Consider the following 23,768-nt stretch of genomic DNA (forward strand, 5'->3'; position numbering starts at 1 on the left):
TCTTCGCCCCACTTTCTGCTTCGGTTCTTGCGAGCCTTGGGCCTCTCCACGTGGCGAGCGGCCGGCCCTTCCCCAGCGCCGGGAGCTGGACGGCGGCCCATTCACAGTAACGTTTAGCCAGTCCTCGGGTCGCAGCGTGGAGGCAGCGGGAGAGGACGTGGCAGCCCGCCTCCGGGGAGGGGGCCGAGAGCTGCTGGCAGCCTTCGGGGCAAGGTGGCCAGGGCCCCGCGGCTGGGGAGGCCGTTCCCTCGTCTCACACAAAGGCAGGGAATCCCCAGGCGCCAAGCGCAGAGCCACCAGGGGAGAGAAGGGGACGGCCCGGGCGGCCTCCTGCCCCGGGTCTTTGGAAAGGTCAGTCCACAGATACAGAAGGGCAGAGGATTGGGGAGGGACGTCGCCCCCGCAGGCCACCAGACCGTGACGACGCCGGTGAGGGGCTGGGCAGTGTCTGAGCCCCACCCGTGAGGCCCCTCCGACATTCAAGTATTCTTCAACAGGGAAGCAAGTCAAATGGTGGTTAAAAACTAACTAACGCGACGAACGACCCCCACCCGGATCCCGAGGCCGGGGGCTTGCCCAGTCCCTGCCCCAAGACACCTGAGCAGGCCTGGACTGGACTGGGCCGTGCCCAGAGCCCCTGCTGCCCCCGACCAGCAGGGCTGTGCATGCACATAGAAAATGGGAACTGGTATTGCATAGTAGTTCACGGCCACCGACCCGGCCGCCGTCTCCCAGGCCCCACAGCCGGCTGACCAGGTGCGGTGAGTCAGAGCTGGGGCACCCATCAGCCCCTCCCTGGCCGTTCCTGGTGGCCCCAAGGGAGGCCAAGCTGCAGCCGTTTTCCTGAAGGTGGGCACACACAAGTCGCTGCCCTTTGAGGTGGGATGGGAGGGATTTGGGGTACCCCTGGGTCTGGCCCCAGCTCTGGGGATGGGTAGGAGGCGAATTTCCATAGCCCAGACCCAGGGCAAATGTGGGGCAGGACATGGGCATAGTCAGACTGAGCCCTGAGAAGGGGCACTCGGGTGCCCTGGGGGTGGGAGACACCTTAGGACCCCATGTTGGCTGATGGGCACCTGTCCTGCCTCTCACCCACCTTGGTAGAACCAGCTGGGGACAGACTGTTGGTCAGGCTCAGCTTCAGTCCCTGGGGGAGTGGGAGGGAGCAGTGGATGTGTCTCCATACCAGCTGCAGTTTAAGGTCAAGGTCAGAGACCAAGTCCAGCTGGCAGGGATCTACTCAGACAAGCTTGGGAAGAAGCCCCGATTGTCAGCTCCCAAGGGGCAGGGCGGGTGAGCAGGTGAGCCTGGGCCCAGGCTGGGGATCTGGTGCTACCCACCTCCAGAACCCAGCGCCCCTTCCACAGATAAGGCCTCCCACCCCTGCCCAGGCTGCCAGGGTGTCCTGGGGGTGAGCAATGGAGGGGATTCTGTTTCCTCACTGGGAAAGGGGGCTGTCCCTGAAAATACTGAGGGTGGGCAGGGATGGGGGCGGGGCCCTGTGCAAACCCCCAGCACTGGAAGACCGCAAACTGGCTGGAAGCAGGCGATGAGGGAGGCAGCTGGGGGCATAGGTGACTGGGTGGGGGGCACAGAGACCTTCACAGTACCGGTGAGCATCACGGGCAGGTGGCAGGAGGGGCTCGCCCAGCCACACGCCCTCCGCTCTCCTCCCCGGGGCACTTGCTTTGCTTTTAACACCGTCAAAAGGAAGAAGAAGAAAAAAAAAAAAAACAAAAAAAAAAAACAAAAATGAAACACAAAAACAAAAAATAGAGGAACAAGGGGCGAAAGGGAAAAACCAACAGCAAAACCTTCTATAAAACACCCCAGCTGAGCTGGGCCCAGGAACACGCTGGAGCAGGGGAGGAGCCCCTGGTCCCCGGCTGGCCGCAGCTCCGAAACCTTTTAGGTCTGATGGGAAAGGGGGTGACCTATGTACAGAGAGGGGGCTGGGGGTCACACGTGGTCCCCCACGAGGACCACGGGGGCGGTGGACAGGCTAGCTCTCTGCCGCCGCTGGGCCAGCTTGGACTCAGAGGGCGGGGACAGCTGCAGGCAGCGTGAGGTAGGTCTGATGACAAGGGGTGGGCCCTGCCCTGCGGCCTCTTCTTCAGCCGCGTCCTCCTCGCGCTGAGCCAGCTGCCGGTTCATGGCAATGGCCTCGGCCGCGAAGGACGTGAGGTCTTTGGCACAGCTGTTCCTGTGGGATGGGCAGGGACGATCAGCAAACACACGTCCTTCCCGTTTCCCTCCAGCAACCCAGGGGGCAGTGGGTGCCAGGATCCCAACCTAGTGAGGTGCACTGGCACAGGACATCCAGTGCGCAGGGTCCTCTCCCACACAAACAGCCTTTTCTGGTCTTCAAAAAAAATCTGAACATATAACCCCCCCAACCCCCCAAACCCTAGTTGGCCTCACCTCTGCAGGACCATGGGCGTTGGCAGGGTGTTCTCTGGGGCACACTGCAACAAGACAGCAGACTCGGGCTAGAAAGCAGACCTGGCCAAACAAGACCCGTCCCAAGGTCCCCTGCTGGCTCTTGTGTCCCCAAGGGCTAATGGGGGTCCAGCCAAGGGAAGCTCCAGGCCCACCCTCCATCACCTGACACTACCTGACACCAAGAGCACAGCTGGATGCCGACACCCCTCCCCATCCCAGGCTCTGAGCCTGACTGAGGGGTGGGGGAGGATGCAGGGGTCCACTGGGGGAGGTCAGTGGCTCCAAATAAACACCCCTGAGAGTTTCCAGCCCAAACCCAGCTCCAGCTCTCCACTGCCTTCTCAGCTCAGGTTCCTGGATGCTCCTGGAAGGGGTTTGGTGCTGCCCCTCGCCTATGGACCAAGGGACCCCAGCTTCCATCGGTAAGATCTGGCACCCTGGTGGTCTCACTCCCTTGGGGTATTGCTCAGCTCTGATGACCCCTGACCTGGAGAAAAGCCCGGCCCTTCCTAGATTGAAGGCCCATCCTAGGGTGGGAAAAGGGATGGGCCCTGGACTGCAAATGGCAGGTAGGAGTCTGCCTTGGCTGGGCTGGGTTCTGCTCCTGAGGCTCACTGCCCACCTGTCCCTTGGCTGACCCAGCTTGCTGCACTGGGGATGTCCTGTGGCTCTGACCTAGGGCCTAGCAGGCCAGGCTTCTCTGAGCAGTTGCTCCAGTGTGCCCTGCATGGCTGCTAGGGAGGCAGTGGGTTTTCAGATGACCCCCTTGGCCTAGGACAGCAGTGTAGCGCCAAGGGACAGGCCCACCCCTGCAGCTCAGGGTGGCCATGCTGAACCCTTTGGATTTCATACATCTGCTGTGACACTCCCGCATTCATCGGAGGCAGCTGGTGACCCTCCCCAGGCCGAGGCTCACCCCTTGCACCCAGGGGTGCTGCAGGACTTGGGCAGCGCTCAGCCTCTGCTTGGCATCACGGACAAGCAGCTTGGAGATGAGGTCTTTGGCGGCGAAGGAGATGTGGGCCCAGTCCTTGTCTGGGAACTCATACTTGCCCTCCTGGATGCTTTCAAACAGCATGTTCTAGGGGAGGGGAATGACGGTCAGTGCAGCCCACAGGGACACCTGTCACCCCAGTGGGCAAACCTGGGTGTCACAGACTGACGGCTCGACCAGGGTCCCCAGGCCCAACCACATGCAAGGGTGCTGGGCCAGCCACCTGGAATGCAGGCTGGGGGCTGGCGAGGGCCAAGGCCCTATTCCAGGGACAAGGTAGAGAGCTCTGGGGGCCAGGGCAAAGTGAGGGACAGATGTCTGGAGGTAGCTTGAACACTCTGCCCAGGTGCAGTTCAGGGAGCCTGGCCCTGGGGGACAACACGTCATGAAATAACGAATCTGACACCATAGACAGAGGGCCCCAACCACAGACCTGGCACCCTCAAATCCTCAGCTCTGACGTGTGTGCCTGTCTGCCCATGGGCTAGGGAACTCAGGATGTCCGGCACTACCCTGAAGACCCAGTCAGGGACAGAGGTCTAGGGCACAAGGGAAGGACCTGGTGGGGTAGGGCATACCTGACAGGCAGGGCAAGCCTCCCCACGGTCCCAGCCACAGTCGCTGCCACAGTGGCCCACGAATGGCGGGTAGCCGCTGAGCAGGATGTAGAGGATGACACCCAGGCTCCACAGGTCGCAGCGCTTGTCATAGATGCTGGCCTCCTCACTGAAGGCCTCCACCACCTCAGGAGCCATGTACTCAGCAGAGCCGCACTGCCAGGCCAAGGGGGTGAGGTCAGCACAGACCAGCCAATCAGATGCTGGTTCTGGAACCTGCCCCACCCAATCAGCAGGTGCCCAGAACCCGCCTTGCCCCACCTCTGTCCACCCGAAGCTCCGCCCCACCCATGGCCTGCCAATAGTTGTTGTTGTGGGCGCCCACCCCACCCAATCAGCAGGTGCCCAGAACCCGTCTGACACCCCCCCTTTCATCAGGTGAAGGGAACCCACCCCGCCCTTCGGCACCCCGCGCAGCCAATCAGCAGTTGTTGCTAAGCGGAAGCCTGGAAGCTTGGCTCCCGGGTTAGCAGGGACAGGAGCCTAGGAGCCCAGGCACCTCGAGGTTAAGCAAGCTCGCACACCAAGCCCTTCCCTGGGCCCCCATGGGGCGCCCCTGATTCTCACCGGGGTAAGCAGCTCTGGGGTGGAGATCGGGGAGCAGTCCCCATTGAGTTTGATGCCACTGCCCAGGTCAAAATCGCAGATCTTTACGGGGGAGACCTGGGGGATCACCAGAGGGCTGTGGGAGGGGTCCAACCCTGGCAAGCACAGAAGGACACTCCCAGGGGTGATCCCGCAGGATCCGGGTGGGGGCTTGCCTCACCTGATTGGGGTGCTCGCAGAGGATGTTCTCGGGCTTTAGGTCCCTGTGGGCGATGCCTGAGGGAAGTGGAGTAGGGGTTAGGGGTGGGGCATCTCTAGGAGTCCCAGGCAGGTGGCACCCCAAGACCCTGCAGGCTACAGGTACAGCCGGCCCCACCACCCACCTTTGTTGTGCAGGAAGTCCAAGGCGCTGGCCACATCCTGCACCACCACGCTGGCCTCCAGCTCGTTAAAGTGCCGCCGCTTATGGATGTGACTCAGAATGGAGCCTGGGGCAAGACCATCCCAAGGGAAGACACGGTCACCTCCAGGGTCCCTGCGCCAATGTCCAGCACCCATTTCCACCCCTGAAAGCCTCCTCCTGGTGTCCCTGAACCCCCATCCCACAAGGTCCTGGAAGCTGGAAATGTCTCCCAGCACCCCCACTCTCCAAGAGCCCCTACCTACCACCCCGCATCTTCTCAAACACCAGGTAGAAACGGTCCTCCTCCTCAAAGAACTCAATCAGCTCCAGAACATTCCTGGGGTGGGGACAGAAGAGGAGCTGAGGTTTCCTGAGGGCCCTACGCACCCACTGTCCAGCCTAGGAGGGGTGGCCCTCCCCATGCCCACCAGGACCTGTCTGCAGGCCTGCCACTGGGCCCACCCACACTGTCCAGCAGTGCCGTGTGAGCATCCTCCTGGGGTGATCTGGCACTCAGGCCCACTCATCCATGGAAAGATGGCTCAGGGCCTGAGACCGTGGTGAGAGCAGGTCACCTTACCTGTGTCCCTGGCACTGGTAGAGCATCTCCACCTCCCGGAACACCCTACTGCGAATGTGGCCTGGCTGCTTCTCGATGATCTGAAATAGGTGGGGACACACATACCATCTGGTCAGCAGGACAGGCGAGCCCCTGGCAGAAGCTTGCCCTGAACTCTGCCTGAAATTCCACCGTCAGAGATGAGACCCTTCAGCTCTGGAAAGTAGGCTCTCCACTGTGGCTGAGCTTGCTGGAGCTCAGGACGGCCTTGTCAGCACAGGCAGGAGGCACCAGGAGTTACTGTGCCACCTCAGCCAGCAGCACCAGGGGAGGAAGCCCAAGCGGGCAGCTCTCCACCACAAGCCCTGCAGGTCTGAGGCCTACCTGGGGCTGGGGCCTCTGCAGGGTACCTTACAGGGGGGTGGGGTCACTAGGGCGAGTTGGCCAGCCAGTTCTTTGCTCCCAGACGGCTGGTTCCCACATGACCCGTGGAATTAGGAAGGCAGGCCTCTGGCACCTGGCTGCCAGCCCAGCCAGTTCCACTTGCCATGCGGCTGCACAAGTCCTGCCTCCCTGGCTTTGTGCCAGACTGAGCAGATGGCCCCACCAGCCCCATGAGCCTGCATCTTTCAGGCCAGCCCTGGTCAGCCTCCTAGCCACTAGTTGGCTAGGACCCAGGACCCAGGACCCAGGACCCCAGAGTCTTGGGAAGTCAGCCCATACTCTGTAGCCTATGCCTGCTCCTCCCAGTATCTCAAGGATGGAGAGCTCTGCCCCTCCAGGTGCCCTAGCCACATCCGCTCCCAGAGAAATGGGCTCAGAGGTGCTTGCTAGTGACCCCAGCCCCGGCTGGGGCTCTCTCCTCAGGTCAGAAGCCCAGGCTGATCTCACTGGTGACCTCACATGCCCAGGGCTGCCTCCCACTATAGCCGCCTAGATGAGGGAGGAACTGAAGTGCATCAACTGCTAGCACACTGTCCCACATGTCTAGTGACAGACACACCTGTCCCCACAAGAGGCCTCGTGAGACATCACTGTCACCCAATCCACTGCTGAGTGCCAAGTCCAGAGGGTACTCCCCAGGTTCCAGATTAAGCTGACCCTCATCCTGTCCCTCCCACTTCACGAGGAGCCTGCTGTCCCTCCTGGCAGGGATTCCTCGCGTTGTGTGCACAGAATGGCACATTCCCCAAACTGCCCCTGGGCAATCTGGCTGTGCTGCCCCACCCAGCCTGTGCTCAGGACACCTTCTCCTGCCACTACTGGATTTCAACACAGCCTTGACACCATCACCAGGAAGCCCCCTGGGCTCCCCAAACCCTCTGGGTCATGGCAAGGCACTGGGGAGGAGGTCAGGAGCCAGCCAGAGGCCACACAGTGTGACTCGGGCTGCCTACCCTTTCCAAGCCTCAGCTCCCTATCCGTCAAACAAGGACAGGAAGGCTGCCCTGTACAGCGACTAGGCGGAGGCTGCTCAGACAGGCCTGCCATGCAGGTCTGACTCCCCCTGCTCACCCGCCCAGCCCAAGGGCTCCTGGGGGCAGGGACCATTTCTGTGGCTCTCATGCCATGCCAGTAGCCTCCTTTAACTTCTGCCAGACAAGGCTCCTACCGCCCTACTCAAATGGGCCACCTCTCTTCCTCCTCCTGTGAGCCTCAGATGCGGGCACCATTGGCAGGGCCTGGATGTCTACCAGGGCCTACAGGCTTCTAGCCAGCCCCACTTGCCAGGGAGCACCTGGCCCTCCTTCCTGGGCAGAGCGCCCTGCTGTGACCTCACCCAGCCAGGAGCCGGATGTAGGGTCACGAGGAAAGCCTGAATGTTTCTCAGAACACAGGGTCTGACCAGCCAGCCTTGCCAGGCCCCACGGCTATGCCAGGACCTCATCTGGACTCTGCTTCCAGACCTCGTGGACATACCCAGGGCTCAAAAGGCCACATGACTTGGGGGAGGTGGGTACACAGGAAGCTCTCATGGACCTGCACTGGGTTTCCCCAAATGCAGAGCTCCCCTCGCTGGGCCCAGACACTACACCATTGCCTTTTGGTCCTTGTAACCAATCTGCTAAGTGCTTGTCATACCCAGGGATGCTGCGGGGCGGGGGCGGGGGAGTGTGAGGGATGCAGCAGGCCAGCGTGACCTCTGGGAAAGCCTCCAGCTCTTGGCAGCAACTCTAGCACCAGGGTCCTAGTACCTGGGTGTCGGGGAGGAAGCGGCCAGCCCTCACTATCACTTCCCATGGGTTGTGGGGGCTGACCTAGATTCCCAGGGGTGGCCTGAGTTGCCAGGCCCCGGGCCATGTTTAGACACTGGTCTTCCTCAGGCTGTCGCTGGAGCTGGAAGCCCCCACCCCCTGGCCATCGAGTGCCAGCGCGGGGGTGGGGGTGGGGAGCGGCTCACCTTGACGGCATACTCCTGGTTGGTGATGAGGTTGACACAGGTCTGCACGCGGGCATGGGCCCCTTCCCCAAGCACATCCTCCTGCAGCTGGTAGACATCTGGGGAGCGGCAGGGAGGGGTGAGGACGGCTGCCTGATGCGGCTCCCCCAGCTCCCCGGCGCCCGGGCCACTGCCTCGCTCACCTTCGAACCTGCCTGAGAAGCTGTCGGTGGCGCGGCACCGCTTCTTCTTCTTGCCTCTCCTCTTGGCATCTGGGATGTCGATGGGCTGGCTTGTGGGCATGTCTGTACCGGGAAGCCCACGGGATCAGAAGGGTGCTGCCTAACCCACCTTCCACAGGGTAGCCCTCGCCCACTGCCACAGGGGTGACTCTGGGTGTCAAGCCCTCCCCGCTTGGCCCTTACCAGGGCGAGCCTCACACTGCGGGCTGAAGTCTGAGTCCGCGTGGGGGGCTGGGTCTAGGGAGAAGGCCAGCTCGAAAGGATTTTGCCCCTGTAGAGGACAGGAGAGAAGAAAGCGCTCAGGCCTGGGCCACAACAGCCCCCGATACGTGGAACCACTGACCCAAATGTCAACAGTGCAAGGGCAAGAGCCCCTCGGTACCCAGGACAGAAAAACTCTAGTCACATCCCTACTCACACTAGAAGTGAATACACTGCAGCTGGGCAGATGGCATGAGCCAGGGACCCCAGCTTCCTGGACTGACCTCCTCTCTCCCTCCCCACTCGGTGTATGGGTTTCAATGTACTCGGTACCCAGGGCCCTGGTAGGGCACATGACCATGGGATGCAGTTTCTCAAGGGTCCATGTGATCACCTAACTCAGAAAGTCTCCCCAGGAGACACTGGGTGACATCTGGGGACACTCATGGCTGTCATTACTGGAGGAGCGCCTATCATGGAGCTGGTAGAGGCCAGGTTGGGACTGAACACTCCACAGTGCCCAGGAACCCACCCCAGAAAATGATCCAGACCCAAGGTCCATGTGCACATGTGGAAAAGCCTTGTCTTTGTCTGACCATGAGGAACCTGGCCTTCTACCCCCCAGTCCAGGGCTGACTCACAGATGGACCCAAGCCCTGTCCCATGTCTTAGTCTGCTCATCCCCAGAATGGGGACAGCCTCCCCAGACATGTGACTTCAGGGCTGAACTTAGGGACAGGGCTGTGGGGATCAAAAGCAGCCAGGAAGTGGTAGGGCGGGAGAGCCCAGGCTGGATTCCCAGCTTGCTTTCCCATGACCCTGGGGGTTGCATCAGAATAGATGAGCCCTACTGGGGTGACCCTGGGCATGAATCTTGGCCTCTGAGGAATAAGGGCATTTCTGATCCTTCTGCCCCGACACGGATCTTGCACCACACAACACCTAGGCGTGTGCGCCGTGGCTGCCTGGAACACCCTCCCACAGCCGCTCTGCCCATCCAAACAATTCTTGTCTTGTGAGCACCATCGACCCACCTAGGGGAACACAGTATGCAGCTGCTGGGGGGCCAGACTCCCGCTGGATTGCTCCTGGATCCAGGGGCTTATAAGTGAGGTACTTGTAGGCATGACTGTGCAAGGCCCTGGCTAGCTCACAGTCTGCACTGTCCAGGTCAGTCCAACAACCCTGGAAGGAGCCCCTTTAGGCCCTGCTACCAGCTAAGAAACCCACCCCTTTGGGGAGGAGCCAGTGGAGGCCAGGATTCAAATTCAGCCTGGCACTTAGATAAGAGACAGAACAAGGACAGGAGAAAGGATCTGAGACCCTAACTAGGGAAGATGGATACCACAGAGGCCTCTTCTTGGTTCCCAGTCAGAAGAGTGTTGGAATAAATATGTCTGCACAGAATGGATGGTCCAGTCTAGACTGAGATCCCCTGTGTGAGAGGGCAGGCCTTGCAAGCTGGGAAGTCTGAGGACCTGCCAGGTTCCCTTGTAAACCACCTCATTCAGTCCCCGCCCCCTTGAGAACAGGAGGCATGGGCCAGGACATGGGGGCCTGAAGATGCTGTGGGGGCTGAGCAGTGCCAGCATTGGTGCTAGGAGACCTGGGTCAAGCACTGCCTCTTTCTGGCCCTTGAGACCACTGGGCAGGGCTCTGACAGGAGGGTTACCTGGTAGAGAAATTACTCCAGGAGATCCCCAAGGACCTTGTAGCAGAAAAGGCAACCAGAGGCCAGGAAGCCGCCTGGCACAGAGAGGCGGTAGGTGGGAACGAAAAGCCCTCCCTGCCTCCCAGCCCATCCTGCCCTGGCAGACAGCTTGCTAGGCTGGCACAGAGGAAGGGTGCATCCCGCCAGCCCCACAGGGAGGTAGGCATGTGCATCCAGCACTCAGCATTCTTACAAGGCTCCTGCACAGAGGCACCTGGGGCTCAGGGCAGCCACCACACAAGGGGGCAACTAGAACAAAAGGTGGACCTGAGTCTCCAGGTCAAAGGAGTCGTGGCACCTGCCATTTGACCTCAGCTAAGTTACATCACCCTTGGGGCTGTCATGGTAAGACAGGAGGGACAGCGGCCCCCAACTCTCAGAACCTCCTAAGGGTGAAAAGACCCAAAGAGCCACAGGACCAAGTCTAAGCCTCTGGCCTTCTCTGATCACTGTCCCCATGTGCTTGTCACAGACTCCAACTCAGGAAGGCTAAGACGGATGGGTGGCCAGAGCCACAGTGGTGAGGGGACAGGTCTGCTGGGACCAGGACAGAGGTACAGACACCCATGTGCAGGGGACTCTGGCACAATCTCAGATACGCCACATTTGCACTTAAAATGAAGAAAACTAGGCCGGGGATGTGGCTCAGTGCTCACTTAGCACACCAAGACCCTCAGTTCAACCCCAACTCCCTCCCAAAAAAGTAAAATCACCAGAAGAGTCCTGGAAGATGTGCCTCCCTGCTGTGTGGCAAGGGGTGAGGGTTACAGGAGATGTAGGGGGGCTATAGAAGGAGACTCCTCCAATGAAGGGCCCCCTAGTCCCTTGGGGGGCTGCTCATGATCAGGAATGTTAAGCACCCTGGGGGCTCCTACAGTCCTAATTCCTAGCAGGGCTGCCTGACAGTCCTGGCAGTATGGGTCTGGCTAGGGGCCTCCCGTCAGCAGGCCTTGGCAGGAGGCAGCTGGAACCATCCAGAAAGCTCAGGTTTGCTATGGTTGCCTCACTGGCCCCTTATGCTGACCCTGTTTTGACTTATACCCAGCCCCAGGAGGGGAATGACCACTGCAGGTGACATCTCAGATCCACCCCTCTACTGCCCAGTCCTAGACACTCCCAACAGGCCGTGCCCATGGCTGCCCTAGAGGGAAACAAGGATGACAGGCATGTGGGGCAGGGGTGGGGCAGCTGGCCAGGGACACTGGCTGGACTGGGAATTCTTCCCCAGGCTCTGCATGCTCCTCCCACACTGGTGTGGGTGCCTGTGTACCCACACCACACAAACGTTCTGCCTTCTCTACCGGGCAACAGGTCCCTGCCCAAGGAAGCCCAGGGAAGCCATTACATAACCCGGCCTGCCGGGTGGGGCAGGCAAGCTGACATCACTGCGTCCCCTGGGCCAGGCCCCACAGGGGCCCCTGCCCAGCACCTGCCCTCCTCACCACCCCCAGATTCGCTCATCTGAGACCAGGACTCAGCAGCCACAGCCGCAGCCACCACTGGGCCTCTGCTGAAACTTCCCGCTCCAACAGGAAATAGTGCTTGGGTCTGGGGTGTCTGGGAGGGGTGTCCAATCCACTCCCCCATTTCACAGGCCACCTAGGGGTTGACTCCAGAGGCAATGACCTGGCCAGGAATTCCTGGAGGAAGATTTCCAACAGCTAAACAGAGGTGGAGACCAGACTGGTTTGCTGACCCCTTCCGATCAACACACAACCAGCTGGGGCTTGCAGAGGGCACCAGCCTAGCCAGGGATTCTAGGAGGAGGGACCACACGCGAGTTAGAGCACTGGGCTGTGGCTTGCTGACCCCACCACCACCAGCACACACCTGGCTGGGGTTTGCGAGGGCCACAGAACCATCAGGCAGGGGGCTCCAAGCCCTTCCTGGGGTTCCTGGAAGAGACCCCCCCGCGAGCCGCGGCAGGGGACAAGGCTTGGGCCTGCTGACCACCCAGTACAGCGCACACCCGTTTGGGGCCCCGCACGAGCCTCCGGGGTGAGCTCTATCCCCACTGGCCACTCCGGTGGTCCAGCGGCAGCGCCCCCAAACCGACCCGGCCCTCACCTTGAACGAACGGTGGAAGCCCTGAAGTTCGGCTGTTTTCTTCTGCACCATCTTCCGTCCGGGCCCCGCCAGCGGGGGAGGGGACACAGGGCCCGGGGGGCGGCCCGTGGGCGGGGGGCGGCCGGGGAGGGGACCCTGCGGGCGGAGCAGACAAAGGGAGGGCGGTGAGCGGTGGCGGCCGGCCCGCAGGGAGCGCGGCCCGGTGGAGGCGGCCGGGGCTCCGTGGGGCCCGTTCCTCGCGCCCGGGTTGAGGTCCTCGGGGCTGCGCTCACCGGGGTCGGGCTCGGGCCGGGGTCGCAGTGCCGCCGACGCCCGACGTCGAACAACCCGGACCCCGCTCCGCGGACCGCGCGGGGAACAGCGCCGCCACCGCCGCCACCGCGGACTCCTCCGCCTGGGCCACCGCCGCCGAGAGGAGCCGGGCGCGCCGCCGCCGCAGGCGCTTTTATAGGCCCTGCCCGGCCTGGCCCCGCCCCCAAACAGGCCCCGCCCAGGACACGCCCCTGAGTGCAGTGAGGTGGAGCGTGGAGCAGCCGCCGAGTGCGGCTGCGCGCTCCAGGCGCTGGCGTCCCCTCGCGGGTTTGCGTGCGCCTGCGCAGTCCGCGAACGGTACTCTCTGGGCAGAGGGTGTGTGCTGGCGCGGAATCCAGGCAGTCTTCTGGAGGCGCCAGCTTGCGTGGCCCTGGCTTACGCTGCTTGGAGTTTGGGGTCCGGCGAACGCTGTCACTGAGCCGGGTCCTTCCCGGGTCCCGCACGGTTGCTTCCCGTGCGGGGCAACACCCCTAACCTTAGTCCTGGCCTAGGATACCGAGGCCTTGGAGCGATGTCCTTGCTGTACCACGAGCTGTGACTTTCTCTTTCAGTTCCCCGAGGCTCCGAAGCTGGTCCCCTTGCACAGTCCCACCAGCATTCGCGAGGTCCAGACCCTCCCTTCTCCTAGAGCTGGAGGACTGGTCACCATCAGCACTACATCCTACCCCGGGCCGTTCCTCAGTCCTGGAGCAGCACGTCAGGGAGGCTGGGAAGAGGCTGCTGGGGTGCGGGAGGCCCGACAGGAGTGAAACCGAGCCAGACTTGGGTAGAACCGGCCCCTGCCCCTGCCCCTTGCCATCTGCAGCAGCACAGCACCCTCCTGAGGCCCTGCCTTAGGCTCTGAGGGGCTTGGCCAGCTGGGAACCCGTGGTCCCTCCCCTCCAGACCCAGCTTGTCCTTCCAGAAGCCTCCACCACCTGTCTCTGCTGTTCCGAACCTTGCCCTGAGCTTGGAGAGGCTGGCGCCCCTTGACCTGAAGCTGCATAGGCTCCTTCCCTTCTGGGCAGCTTCCGTCCGCTTGCTGCCCTGAGGCCACAGCTGAAGCCACAGGGGCACTGGGAGGAGCCTGCAGGACGCTCCCCGTGGGTTTTCCACAATGTTGGCAAAAGGAGGGTGGGCAACCGAGAGCCCTGGGCCCGTCCCTCCTGGCCTGCTGTGTGAGTGTGTGTGTGTATGTGTGTGTGTGTGTGTGTGTGTGTGTGAGCCCCGCGCCTCCTGGCCTGCTGTGTGTGTGTGTGTGAGCCCCGTCCCTCCTAGCCTCCTCCTTCTGTGTGTGTGTGTGTGTGTGTGTGTGTGTGAGCCCCATCCCTCCTGGCCTGCTGTGTGTGTGTGTCTGTGTGTGTGTGTGAGCCCCGTGCCTCCTAGCCTGCTGTGTGTGTGTGTGTGTGTGTGTGAGCCCCGTCCCTCCTGGCCTGTTCCTGCTGTGTGTGTGTGTGTGTGTGTGTGTGTGTGTGTGTGTGTGTGAGCCCCATCCCTCCTGGCCTGCTGTGTGTGTGTGTGTGTGTGTGTGTGAGCCCCGTCCCTCCTAGCCTGCTCCTGCTGTGTGTGTGTGTGTGTGTGTGTGTGTGAGAGAGAGCCCCGTCCCTCCTGGCCTGTTCCTGCTGTGTGTGTGTGTGTGTGTGTGTGTGTGTGAATGTGAGAGCCCCGTCCCTCCTGGCCTACTGTGTGTGTGTGTGTGTGTGTGTGTGAGAGAGAGAGAGCCCCATCCCTCCTAGCCTGCTCCTGCTGTGTGTGTGTGTTTGTGTGTGTGTGTGTGAGAGCCCCATCCCTCCCATCCCTCCTGGCCTGCTGTGTGTGTGTGTGTGTGTGTGTGTGTGTGTGAGAGAGAGAGAGAGAGAGAGAGCCACATCCCTCCTAGCCTCCTCCTGCTGTGTGTGTGTGTGTGTGTGTGTGTGAGAGAGACCCGTCCCTCCTGGCCTGCTGTGTGTGTGTGTGTGTGTGTGTGTGTGAGAGAGAGCCCCGTCCCTCCTGGCCTGTTCCTGCTGTGTGTGTGTGTGTGTGTGTGTGTGTGAATGTGAGAGCCCCGTCCCTCCTGGCCTACTGTGTGTGTGTGTGTGTGTGTGTGTGTGAGAGAGAGAGAGCCCCATCCCTCCTAGCCTGCTCCTGCTGTGTGTGTGTGTGTGTGTGTGTGTGTGAATGTGAGAGCCCCGTCCCTCCTGGCCTACTGTGTGTGTGTGTGTGTGTGTGTGTGAGAGAGAGAGAGCCCCATCCCTCCTAGCCTGCTCCTGCTGTGTGTGTGTGTTTGTGTGTGTGTGTGTGAGAGCCCCATCCCTCCCATCCCTCCTGGCCTGCTGTGTGTGTGTGTGTGTGTGTGTGTGTGTGTGTGTGAGAGAGAGAGAGAGAGAGAGCCACATCCCTCCTAGCCTCCTCCTGCTGTGTGTGTGTGTGTGTGTGTGTGAGAGAGACCCGTCCCTCCTGGCCTGCTGTGTGTGTGTGTGTGTGTGTGTGTGTGTGAGAGAGAGCCCCGTCCCTCCTGGCCTGCTATGTGTGTGTGTGTGTGTGTGTGTGTGTGTGAGCCCCGACCCTCCTAGCCTGCTCCTGCTGTGTGTGTGTGTTTGTGTGTGTGTGTGAGAGAGCCCCGTCCCTCCTGGCCTGTTCCTGCTGTGTGTGTGTGTGTGTGTGTGAATGTGAGAGCACCGTCCCTCCTGGCCTACTGTGTGTGTGTGTGTGTGTGAGCCCCGACCCTCCTAGCCTGCTCCTGCTGTGTGTGTGTGTGTGTGCCCTGTCCCTCCTGGCCTGTTCCTGCTGTGTGTGTGTGTGTGTGTGTGTGTGTGAGCCCCGACCCTCCTAGCCTGCTCCTGCTGTGTGTGTGTGTTTGTGTGTGTGTGTGAGAGAGCCCCGTCCCTCCTGGCCTGTTCCTGCTGTGTGTGTGTGTGTGTGTGTGAATGTGAGAGCACCGTCCCTCCTGGCCTACTGTGTGTGTGTGTGTGTGTGAGCCCCGACCCTCCTAGCCTGCTCCTGCTGTGTGTGTGTGTTTGTGTGTGTGTGTGAGAGAGCCCCGTCCCTCCTGGCCTGTTCCTGCTGTGTGTGTGTGTGTGTGTGTGTGTGTGTGTGTGTGTGTGTGAATGTGAGAGCACCGTCCCTCCTGGCCTACTGTGTGTGTGTGTGTGTGTGAGCCCCGACCCTCCTAGCCTGCTCCTGCTGTGTGTGTGTGTTTGTGTGTGTGTGTGAGAGAGCCCCGTCCCTCCTGGCCTGTTCCTGCTGTGTGTGTGTGTGTGTGTGTGTGTGTGTGTGAATGTGAGAGCCCCGTCCCTCCTGGCCTGCTGTGTGTGTGTGTGTGTGTGTGTGTGTGAGCCCCGACCCTCCTAGCCTGCTCCTGCTGTGTGTGTGTGTTTGTGTGTGTGTGTGAGAGAGCCCCGTCCCTCCTGGCCTCCTCCTGCTGTGTGTGTGTGTGTGTGTGTGTGTGAGAGAGAGAGCCCCGTCTCTCCTGGCCTGCTGTGTGTGTGTGTGTGAGAGCCCCGTCCCTCCTGGCCTGCTGTGTGTGTGTGTGTGTGTGTGTGTGTGTGAGAGAGAGAGAGAGAGCCCCGTCCCTCCTAGCCTCCTCCTGCTGTGTGTGTGTGTGTGTGTGTGTGTGTGTGAGAGAGAGAGCCCCGTCCCTCCTGGCCTGCTGTGTGTGTGTGTGTGTGTGTGTGTGAGAGAGAGAGAGAGAGAGAGCCCCGTCCCTCCTAGCCTCCTCCTGCTGTGTGTGTGTGTGTGTGAGAGAGAGCCCCGTCCCTCCTGGCCTGCTGTGTGTGTGTGTGCAGACGCACACTGGCTCCTGGTGTGTGCAGGGCTGCTCACGCTCCGCGTCCAGCAGAGACCTCACCCTCGATCGCCCCACATCCTCCTTGCCTGGCGCCCGCCCACCCTGGATCCAGGTCAGGGCTTCTCTGTGACTGGGGACAGGCTTTGCTTTCACGACTGTGCCGCTGTGTGTAGACAGGTACGTGGGCCCGGTGCCTTCCAGTGTCAGTTCCACACGAGCCTTGATCTGTCCCCCGCATGGCCAGGGCCCCAACACAGGGCTGGTGGCAGTGGGTGAGTTTGTGCAGGCACGCGCACGTGTGCGCAAGCACCTGGGGGTTGTGCAGGTGTGTGGGCTGGCCGGCCGGCTGGCGCTGTAAGGAAATTGGGTGCGTCAGAGGACCCCGAGTCGGGGACGGGCTGGAGTCTGCACGTCTCCCACACACCACCAATGGTGGGAGGAGGGGACAGGCCTCACAGGAGGCCACTCCCCATGAATGTCTGTCCCTCACCTGGTATGGCTGTGGCCCAGTCCAGGGGTGTATGGGCTCTCAAAGGCTCAAGTAACGAGGGACCACAAGCTGGTGGTTTAAACAGTACATATTTATTCTGCTCTGCTCTGAAGCCCAGAAGTCTGAGATCTGGGGGTGCGCAGGGCTGTGCTCCCTCCAGAGACCCTGGGGAGGGCCCTTCCTGCCTCCCCCAGCCCCGGGAACTCGGGCAACTTGTGTCCATACCTCTCCAGCCTCTGCCTCCGTGTGGCCATCTCTAAGGACGCGTTCACTGCATCAGCATGCCACCAGCCACATCGAATCAGGTCCTCGGAGCTTCATCTGTACTAATTATCTCTGCAAAGACCCCGTTTCCAAGCGAAGACCCCCTCACAGGAACGGGATGCAGGATGCCCGCAGATCTTGCCAAAGACACAACTCAGTCCAGGGTAGCGAGTGGAAGCATTTCCTGGGTTGTGACTGTGATGTATGTTCCTTGTTGGGGGTTAGCTGTACCCACCCTTAAGTGGGACCCACGCGGCTTACCCCTCATGCCAGCCACAAGGGAGCAGCCCTGAACGAGGCCTTGACCAGCACCTTGGCTCTAGTCCAGCCATGCTCAGCTGTTGGCCTACTTTGGAAGCCTGAGTGGACGGGGCCTGTCCTCCAAGCCAGAGGCTGGCTGTAGTGCCTCTACCCTCACAGCTCAGCAGGTGGGAACCTTTAGGAATCTCACTCTGCAGGTGGAAAAATGCAGGAAATTCAGAGATGGGAAGATGTCCCCTGGCCCTGGGTTCCTTCGACCCAGGGTCCCCCTTGGCACTGTAGGCTGGGTGGCTCTCTGGTGTCCTGGGCACTGCAGGGTACTAAGCAACATCCCTTGCCCTCCACTCCAGATCAGGACACCCCTGTTGTGACAACTGCACATGTGCCCAGGCATCCTGTAAGCTGCAGGGTCACCCAGCTGAGAACCCTGCTTCCACCCTCTGGGTGAGAGTTCTGCCTGAGGAACAGGGGCCATGAGGGTGGCCTGTGGGGTGTGGGTGCTGGGAGGGCCTGGTGCACGTGTGGCTCCCTGTGTGTCCCAAGGCACAGTCTCCCATGGTGCAGGCTAGACCACCCCGGGACAAGCCTGTGTTTTCAACACATCCCCTGGAGGGCAGGCTAGAGACCCCTACAGACTGGCTCAAGCCCTTCAGTCCAACACCTGCCATGGGGATCCTGGCCAGAATGAGGCCGCCCTCCGACAGGCACCCGGGCCCTGACCAGGCCTCATCTGTACCTGGGTGGGGACAGGCAGCAAAAACAGGAAGGGGCAGCCTCCTGGCCTGCCTGCTGCTGCTCAGCCCTGCCCTGCCCTGCCCTGCCTGGGGCTGGCCACCAGCCCAGCCAGCCATGTCTCTTCCCTGCAGATACCCCATTTCCAAGCCAAGCACCCAGAGGTACTGAGTGGCCAGGAGCCTCCTGAGTGATGGAGGCCAGGCCAGCAGAAGGGCTGCTGGCTCTGCCTCAGCCCCAAGGGTCTTGCAGGACTCTGACAGGACAACCCCTGCCTGCCCAGGGAGACCTGGCTCCCGGCAGGAGGCAGGAGGCTGGGCTCGGCTTCTGGACTTCCGTTTCCTCCATCTTCCCGAGCGCGGCTGGGCTGGGCCATGGAGGTGCCCGGGGCAGGTCCACCTACAGCAGAGTACAGGACACAGGATAGGCAGGCTGCCATGGCAGGGCCCAGGAAGGGGCACCCACCACAACTCCAGGGGAGACGGACAGCCCTGGTGGGTCTTAGTCCTGTCCTGGGGTACTGCCAGCTGGAGGCTGCAGAGCAGAAGGTCCTGGGAGGTGTTGGCCCCAAATATGAGAGCAAACAGGAAGCAAGGCGGGGCCACAGGCTCAGGGGCCAGCGTCCTGCATCAGCTGGCAGGACTCCCCGGCTGCCTCCCGCTCCTGTACTTCCTGTGGGCCTCCCCTCCCTTCCTCTCCCTGCCGCGGTGGAAGCCCCTCCAGCCCCAGCCTCAGCATTCGCACAGCCACACCTGAAGCCATCTCCAGGGACAAGAACAGAGCCTCCTGCCCCTCAGGGGCACCTCTGCACCATCCCACATGCCCGGCCCAGGGGTGGTGACCCAGAACCACTTCCAGAGTGCCCAGGACTGGCGGGGAGGGCTGTTTCTTCTCCTTTCCTCTCACCCCTGGCAGCCTCCCTCCCTAGCCTCGGCTTTGCCTTCTGTGCGAAGTCTCTACAGGCCCGAGCCCTGCCCCTGTGCCACCCTGTGCAAACCACAGGGACTCCTTGAGGGCAGGGCTGAGGCTGGGCCGAGAGCGCATGTGTGTCCCCCAGCCTCCACCTTATGCTGTGCCCTGGCAGTCCAGCTCCTCCCCACCTGGGCGCCACCTGAGGTAAGTGAGAAGCGACTTTGCAGGGCCTTGACCCCATCCCATTTTAGGGTGCTCTGGGGGCAGGGCAGGCCCAGGGAGCCAGGGTGGTGGGAGGGCTTGGAGGCCAGTCATGCCAGGGCCACGTGGATGGGCTCCAGGACACGACTCTGCTTTTGCTCTCCTTATGTCCCTTATGCCGTCTCCCTCACTGGTCATCACACCAGACAACCCCCCTTCCCATGAGCAACCCCAGCCAGCCTGGCCTGGCCCTCACTCTAGCTGGCCTGCCAGGTGCCCCATGACCAAGGGTCCCTGCGCCCTGGCAGAGTGGCCTGGGTTCCACAAAATGCCCAGGAATGAGTCCCATATCCTGTGGGTCAACCTCAGGGTGTCCAGGGTTCCCATGCCACCTGCCATCCTCTCAGTCCCTTGCCCATGCTCCACAGCCAGGAGGGGAACCCCGCATAGCCTCTGGGCAGCAGAGGATGGCGATGCCCAAGTTAATCTGAATTTCAGATGAATAAATTTCCCGTAGACAGCCAAGCATCGGTAAGCCCGGGCGTCAGTACACCAGGTGATGACTGTTCCTGGCTGATCTGAAATCCACCTGGAATTCACTCTGTGCTTTGTCTGGCAGTCCTACTAGGGGGTGTTGGAAAGACCCTTCCCCTTCTGCAACGTAAAAACCATTTGGTGTGTCCCTGAGGGCAGGCGCCCACAGACAGGCGCTGAGCCTGTGCCAAGCAGTCAAAGCAGGTGGGGCAGGCCTGTGCCCACAAGTAAGTGGGCATCACGTGCAGGCCTGGTGCTGGTGTTTCCTTCCTGGGTTCTTGGATCCTGATTTGTACACATGAGGCCTGGACCTGGAGGTAATTTAAGCACAGGCAAGATTTTACTGGGGGGTGGGTCGAGGCAGTTCTGCTGGTGTCAGAAGAGAGACAGCACTAGGGGGACAGAGACCCAGGCTGACTCAGTGGAGGATGGAGGGAAGAATTTTCATGGTACCGGGGGGTGTGCAGGAGCTCGGTCTCCATGCCCCACACACAGAGGTAGGACTCCAGTTGCCTGTGCCCTTCATCAGGCTTCAAGTGTGACAAGTCCCGTGTGATCCAGGGGACACAACCTCTTAAGTCTCCACCAGGGTGGGCACTGCACTTGCTGAGGTGGGGAGCATGTGCATTGCTTTGGTGAGGATTCCATGCACACATTGGCCCTCACCTGGAGTTGCCCTTCTCCTCTGGACCCTCGAATGTTATTATTTTCAGAATGGGGCAGACCCGGTTCTGCTGAGCACACAGCCTCAGAAGGCTGAGCTGACTTCTCCGCCTCCCATCTCCTGGAGTGTCATCTCACTTCCATAACCTAAGACTGGTGCCCCTTTGCAGGCCTCGCCTTCTAGTGTGGCTGTTAGCCGGTAAGAGACAGAACCAGCCTGGCTGTCCTCTTGACCCTAGGGGTCTGTTTTCCACGGATATCTGCCTGTACTGCTGGGACTGTGCAGTATCCTCACAAGACTGGGCCGTGCCTTTCAGGGGGTGGCTAGCTTCCCTCTTGCCCTGCTCCAAGCTGGCCAGCAAGACTCAGGGGAGGCAGTACTGCCTTCAGGCATCAAGCGGCTGTGGGAGAGCCCGGGTGGCTCTAGAGATCACAGTTAGCAGCTGGGAGGCTGGATTTCCGGAGGCGAACCAGGGTCTCCAGGCTCCGCACTCAGGTTGGTCTGCTCCCCGACCCCAGGGATGGGAGCCACAGCCCCAAGGAGGGTCCTCAGTCAAGCGAGGAGCATGGCAGGGCCATCACAGACCTCCCGCTGAGCTGGCATTCCTGGCCATGGGGCCATCTGATGCAAGTGGCTGTAAGTGTCCCTTCCTGCTGACTGACTCAGGGCATGCTCGATTCTAGTGGCTCAGCAGTGCTGGGGATGGAGCCAGGGCCTGTGTCCTGTACTGGGGGTGGGGAGCTGGGCCGCTGGGCCTGCCCTGCGGTGGGTGTCTGGGCAGTCCTGGGGCCTGTCCTTCTATGACCTGGACAGCATCACATGTCCAGACTCTCTGGGGGTCGGTCACTGCATAGACTCCAAAGGAGGCCCAGGGGCAGGGCCTTGTAGCTGGGCAGGGCTGGCCCAGCAAATGGGCAAAGGCCACCACCCTGCCCCAGTAACTGAGGACCAGCCACCTGGCTTGTCCGCTGGTGTCTTCCTGCCACATCCTCCGAGTTATTAGCCACTGATGAGACCCCATAGGACCTGCGTGGCTCTCAGGGAGAGCAGGAAAGGCCTGGCCACCTGGTCCCTGGGACCAGCGGCATCACATCCTACAGCCTACTTTGGAGGGGGTGCTTTCAGGGTACCTGTGCAGATCCTGGGAGAGGACAGGCACTTTCCAGGGCAGAAGAGACTCTACAGGTGGGATCAGTGAAGGGCCCTGAGCTGGGGTCACCCAGGTCACCCCAGGGTCCTCATGAGAAGAGGCAGCAGGGCCAGAGTCGGGGAGACTGGAGAGGCTGCGCTGCTGGCTGTGGAGCTGCAGGAGGGGGCTGGAGCCAAGGGTTGTGGAGGGTGGGGGCTTAGAGCTGGAGGACGGCAGAAGACTCCTCTGGACCTCAGGAGTTCTGGGAGGCCCCAGGCCTGTGAGGTGACCATCTGGGGCCCCTCAAGGTCCTGAATTTGTGGTGATTTGTTGCAGCAGCCATAGGAGACGCATCCAGGCGGAACACGGTGGCATTCACCATTTCCATCTTGTAGAGGTGGGAAGCAAGGCAGGTCCAGCCAGAGCAGGGGACAGGGCGGTGCGCAGAGACCAGGCGCTGCATGGGCTGCGGTGTGAGGATGGGCCGGGCTCAGGCTCAGGCTGCCCTCGCCCTTCGTGCGTGGATCTGCTGCGCTGCCCAACCCTCTCGCGACCTTCCGCCGGGCGTGTGACCAGCGCTTTCCGAACCAGCAAGGCTACCGGCCATCCGCCTGCCCCGTCTGCCGGGTCTCCGAGGTGACACACCCTTCTCCACGCTGTGCCCGTGCCTTCCGGGAGGACGGTTTGTGGGGTGCACCTCGCTGTCCGCCCCAGGGTGACTGGCAGCGGGAGATGCGGACACCCGGGAACCGCCTGAGAGCCTGGGCGGTCGCGCGCATGCGCGTTGGCTAGAAGGCGAGGCCAGGTCTTCGGGGGCGGGGGAGTGGTTGCTAAAGCAACGCGTTTGCGTCAGCTCACCGGCGGGTCGCCCGGACTCCGAGGCGTGAGAGACGGTGCCTGGGCGCTAGGCCAATAGGATTCCAGGGACCTAGCGAGAAGGGCGTGACTAACGCCCACAGTGTAGCCAATGAGACGGTCGTTGTCTGGCAGGAGAGGAGGCCCGGGACGCTCTTAAAGGGACCGTGACCATCACGCCGAGCCTCGCTGGCCTCTGGATTGGGGCGGAGACGTTGGGCCCCTGGCGCGGCCACGGGTCTGGCCGAGGCCAAACCCCCCTTATGCCCTGCTGTATGACTGACTTCGGCCAGGACCTCGGACTCCTGCTCCTTAGTTTCCCCAGGGGACCTGCGCCAGCAGCTCTGACCAGGAGGCCAGGAAAGGCCCCTTTCAAGGACCCCTACCCTTGCTGGGGGGGCCGGGAAGGCTGGTCCCCCAGCAGAGGGGCAGGTGGTGAGGCTGTACCATTGTGGGCGCAGCAGGCAGTACGTAGTGTCCCCCAACACCACCGGGACAACCTTCCTCTGTGCTCCCATTAGCCGGTCGACGAAAGTCAGAACGTTGGCGAGGCGCTGCAGGACAAGGGCGGAAGGGACCTCCTGCGGACCAAGCCTGGCGGCCTCAGCGTGGCTGAGGGGAGCTCTGCCCAAGGCAGAGCGCAAGTCGGGCTGGTTCCTTTTGTCATGAGGCCACCAATTTACAGGTTCCAGGAATGACCATGTAGACATCTTTGGAAGCTGTTAGGAGCTGAGTGCAAGATCCCTAAGACCCCAGGCCCCACGGTCACCTCCCGCGGGGACCCTTGAGACCTCGAACCCCACTTCCTTCCCACTGGAGCATTGGGGGTCCCCTGTCTGCTGCCAACAAAGAACGTAGTTTCCTGCTTCTTGCTCCGCCGCCGGCCCCACGTCCGCCATTCCTAAGAGAGCCTCTAAGAGGTCCATATTCTTCCTGGGCAGGGACCATGGCTGTCCCCCAGCAGCTTGGGGGGCAGAGGCAAGCTGAAGGCCACCCTGGGTAATCTAGGGAAACCTCAACTACTTAATGAGCTCCTGTCTCGAAATAAAAAGGGCTGGGGATGTGTCCGTAGAAAAAGTGGCCCTGGGCTCAGTCCCCAGTACCGTAAATAAATAGTCTACGTTCTTCTCTGACTTTAGTTTTTTCTGACTTGTACATTGCTCATTACAGAAATACACAGAAGCACTCTGGCTGTCTGCACTTGGCTTAGTCTGTCAGGAGAGCAGCCAAGCCAGCCCTCAGTCCCCAGGGGTTAACAGACATACCAGGAATTGAGAGTTAAAAAGTGAACTGGTCTTCAAGGGTATAGAGTTAAGATAACGCAGCTGGACACAGGAGGTTGGGAGTCAGTGCAACCCTGAGACTATCTGGTCATCAGAGACACTGAGAAGCCAAAGCCAGAAAGACAAGGTCACTAAACCACTGAGACAGGGCAACCATCTGCTCTGCTCTGAAATAATATCAGGGACTCTCCCTGCTCTAAGCACAGGCCTTGAACACCCACGGA

At 61.3% G+C, this 23,768-nt stretch overlaps 1 protein-coding gene across 3 annotated transcripts; it reads right to left on the reverse strand.

Annotated features, from left to right (window-relative positions):
- On the reverse strand, positions 1 to 12,592 carry MKNK2 (MAPK interacting serine/threonine kinase 2). Of its 3 annotated transcripts, none has more exons than XM_079114860.1 (14): positions 12,435 to 12,592; positions 12,163 to 12,297; positions 8,367 to 8,454; positions 8,145 to 8,246; positions 7,963 to 8,060; positions 5,583 to 5,662; positions 5,266 to 5,339; positions 4,983 to 5,087; positions 4,820 to 4,875; positions 4,621 to 4,716; positions 4,015 to 4,209; positions 3,359 to 3,523; positions 2,422 to 2,465; positions 1 to 2,203 (listed from the first exon to the last, which is right to left on the reverse strand). In XM_079114860.1, the coding sequence occupies exons 2-14, from the start codon at positions 12,211 to 12,213 to the stop codon at positions 1,960 to 1,962; spliced, it is 1,398 nt and encodes a 465-aa protein (XP_078970986.1). In that variant the 5' UTR covers positions 12,214 to 12,297; positions 12,435 to 12,592; the 3' UTR covers positions 1 to 1,959. The 3 variants fall into 3 exon arrangements, with proteins under 3 accessions (XP_078970986.1, XP_078970988.1, XP_078970987.1); XM_079114861.1 differs by having other exon boundaries at positions 1,977 to 2,203; positions 2,422 to 2,502; XM_079114862.1 differs by lacking the exon at positions 3,359 to 3,523.
- Positions 12,593 to 23,768: the final 11,176 nt, after the last annotated feature.

Source organism: Sciurus vulgaris, assembly GCF_902686455.1.
Source record: "Sciurus vulgaris genome assembly, chromosome: 16".
Lineage (NCBI taxonomy): Eukaryota > Metazoa > Chordata > Mammalia > Rodentia > Sciuridae > Sciurus > Sciurus vulgaris.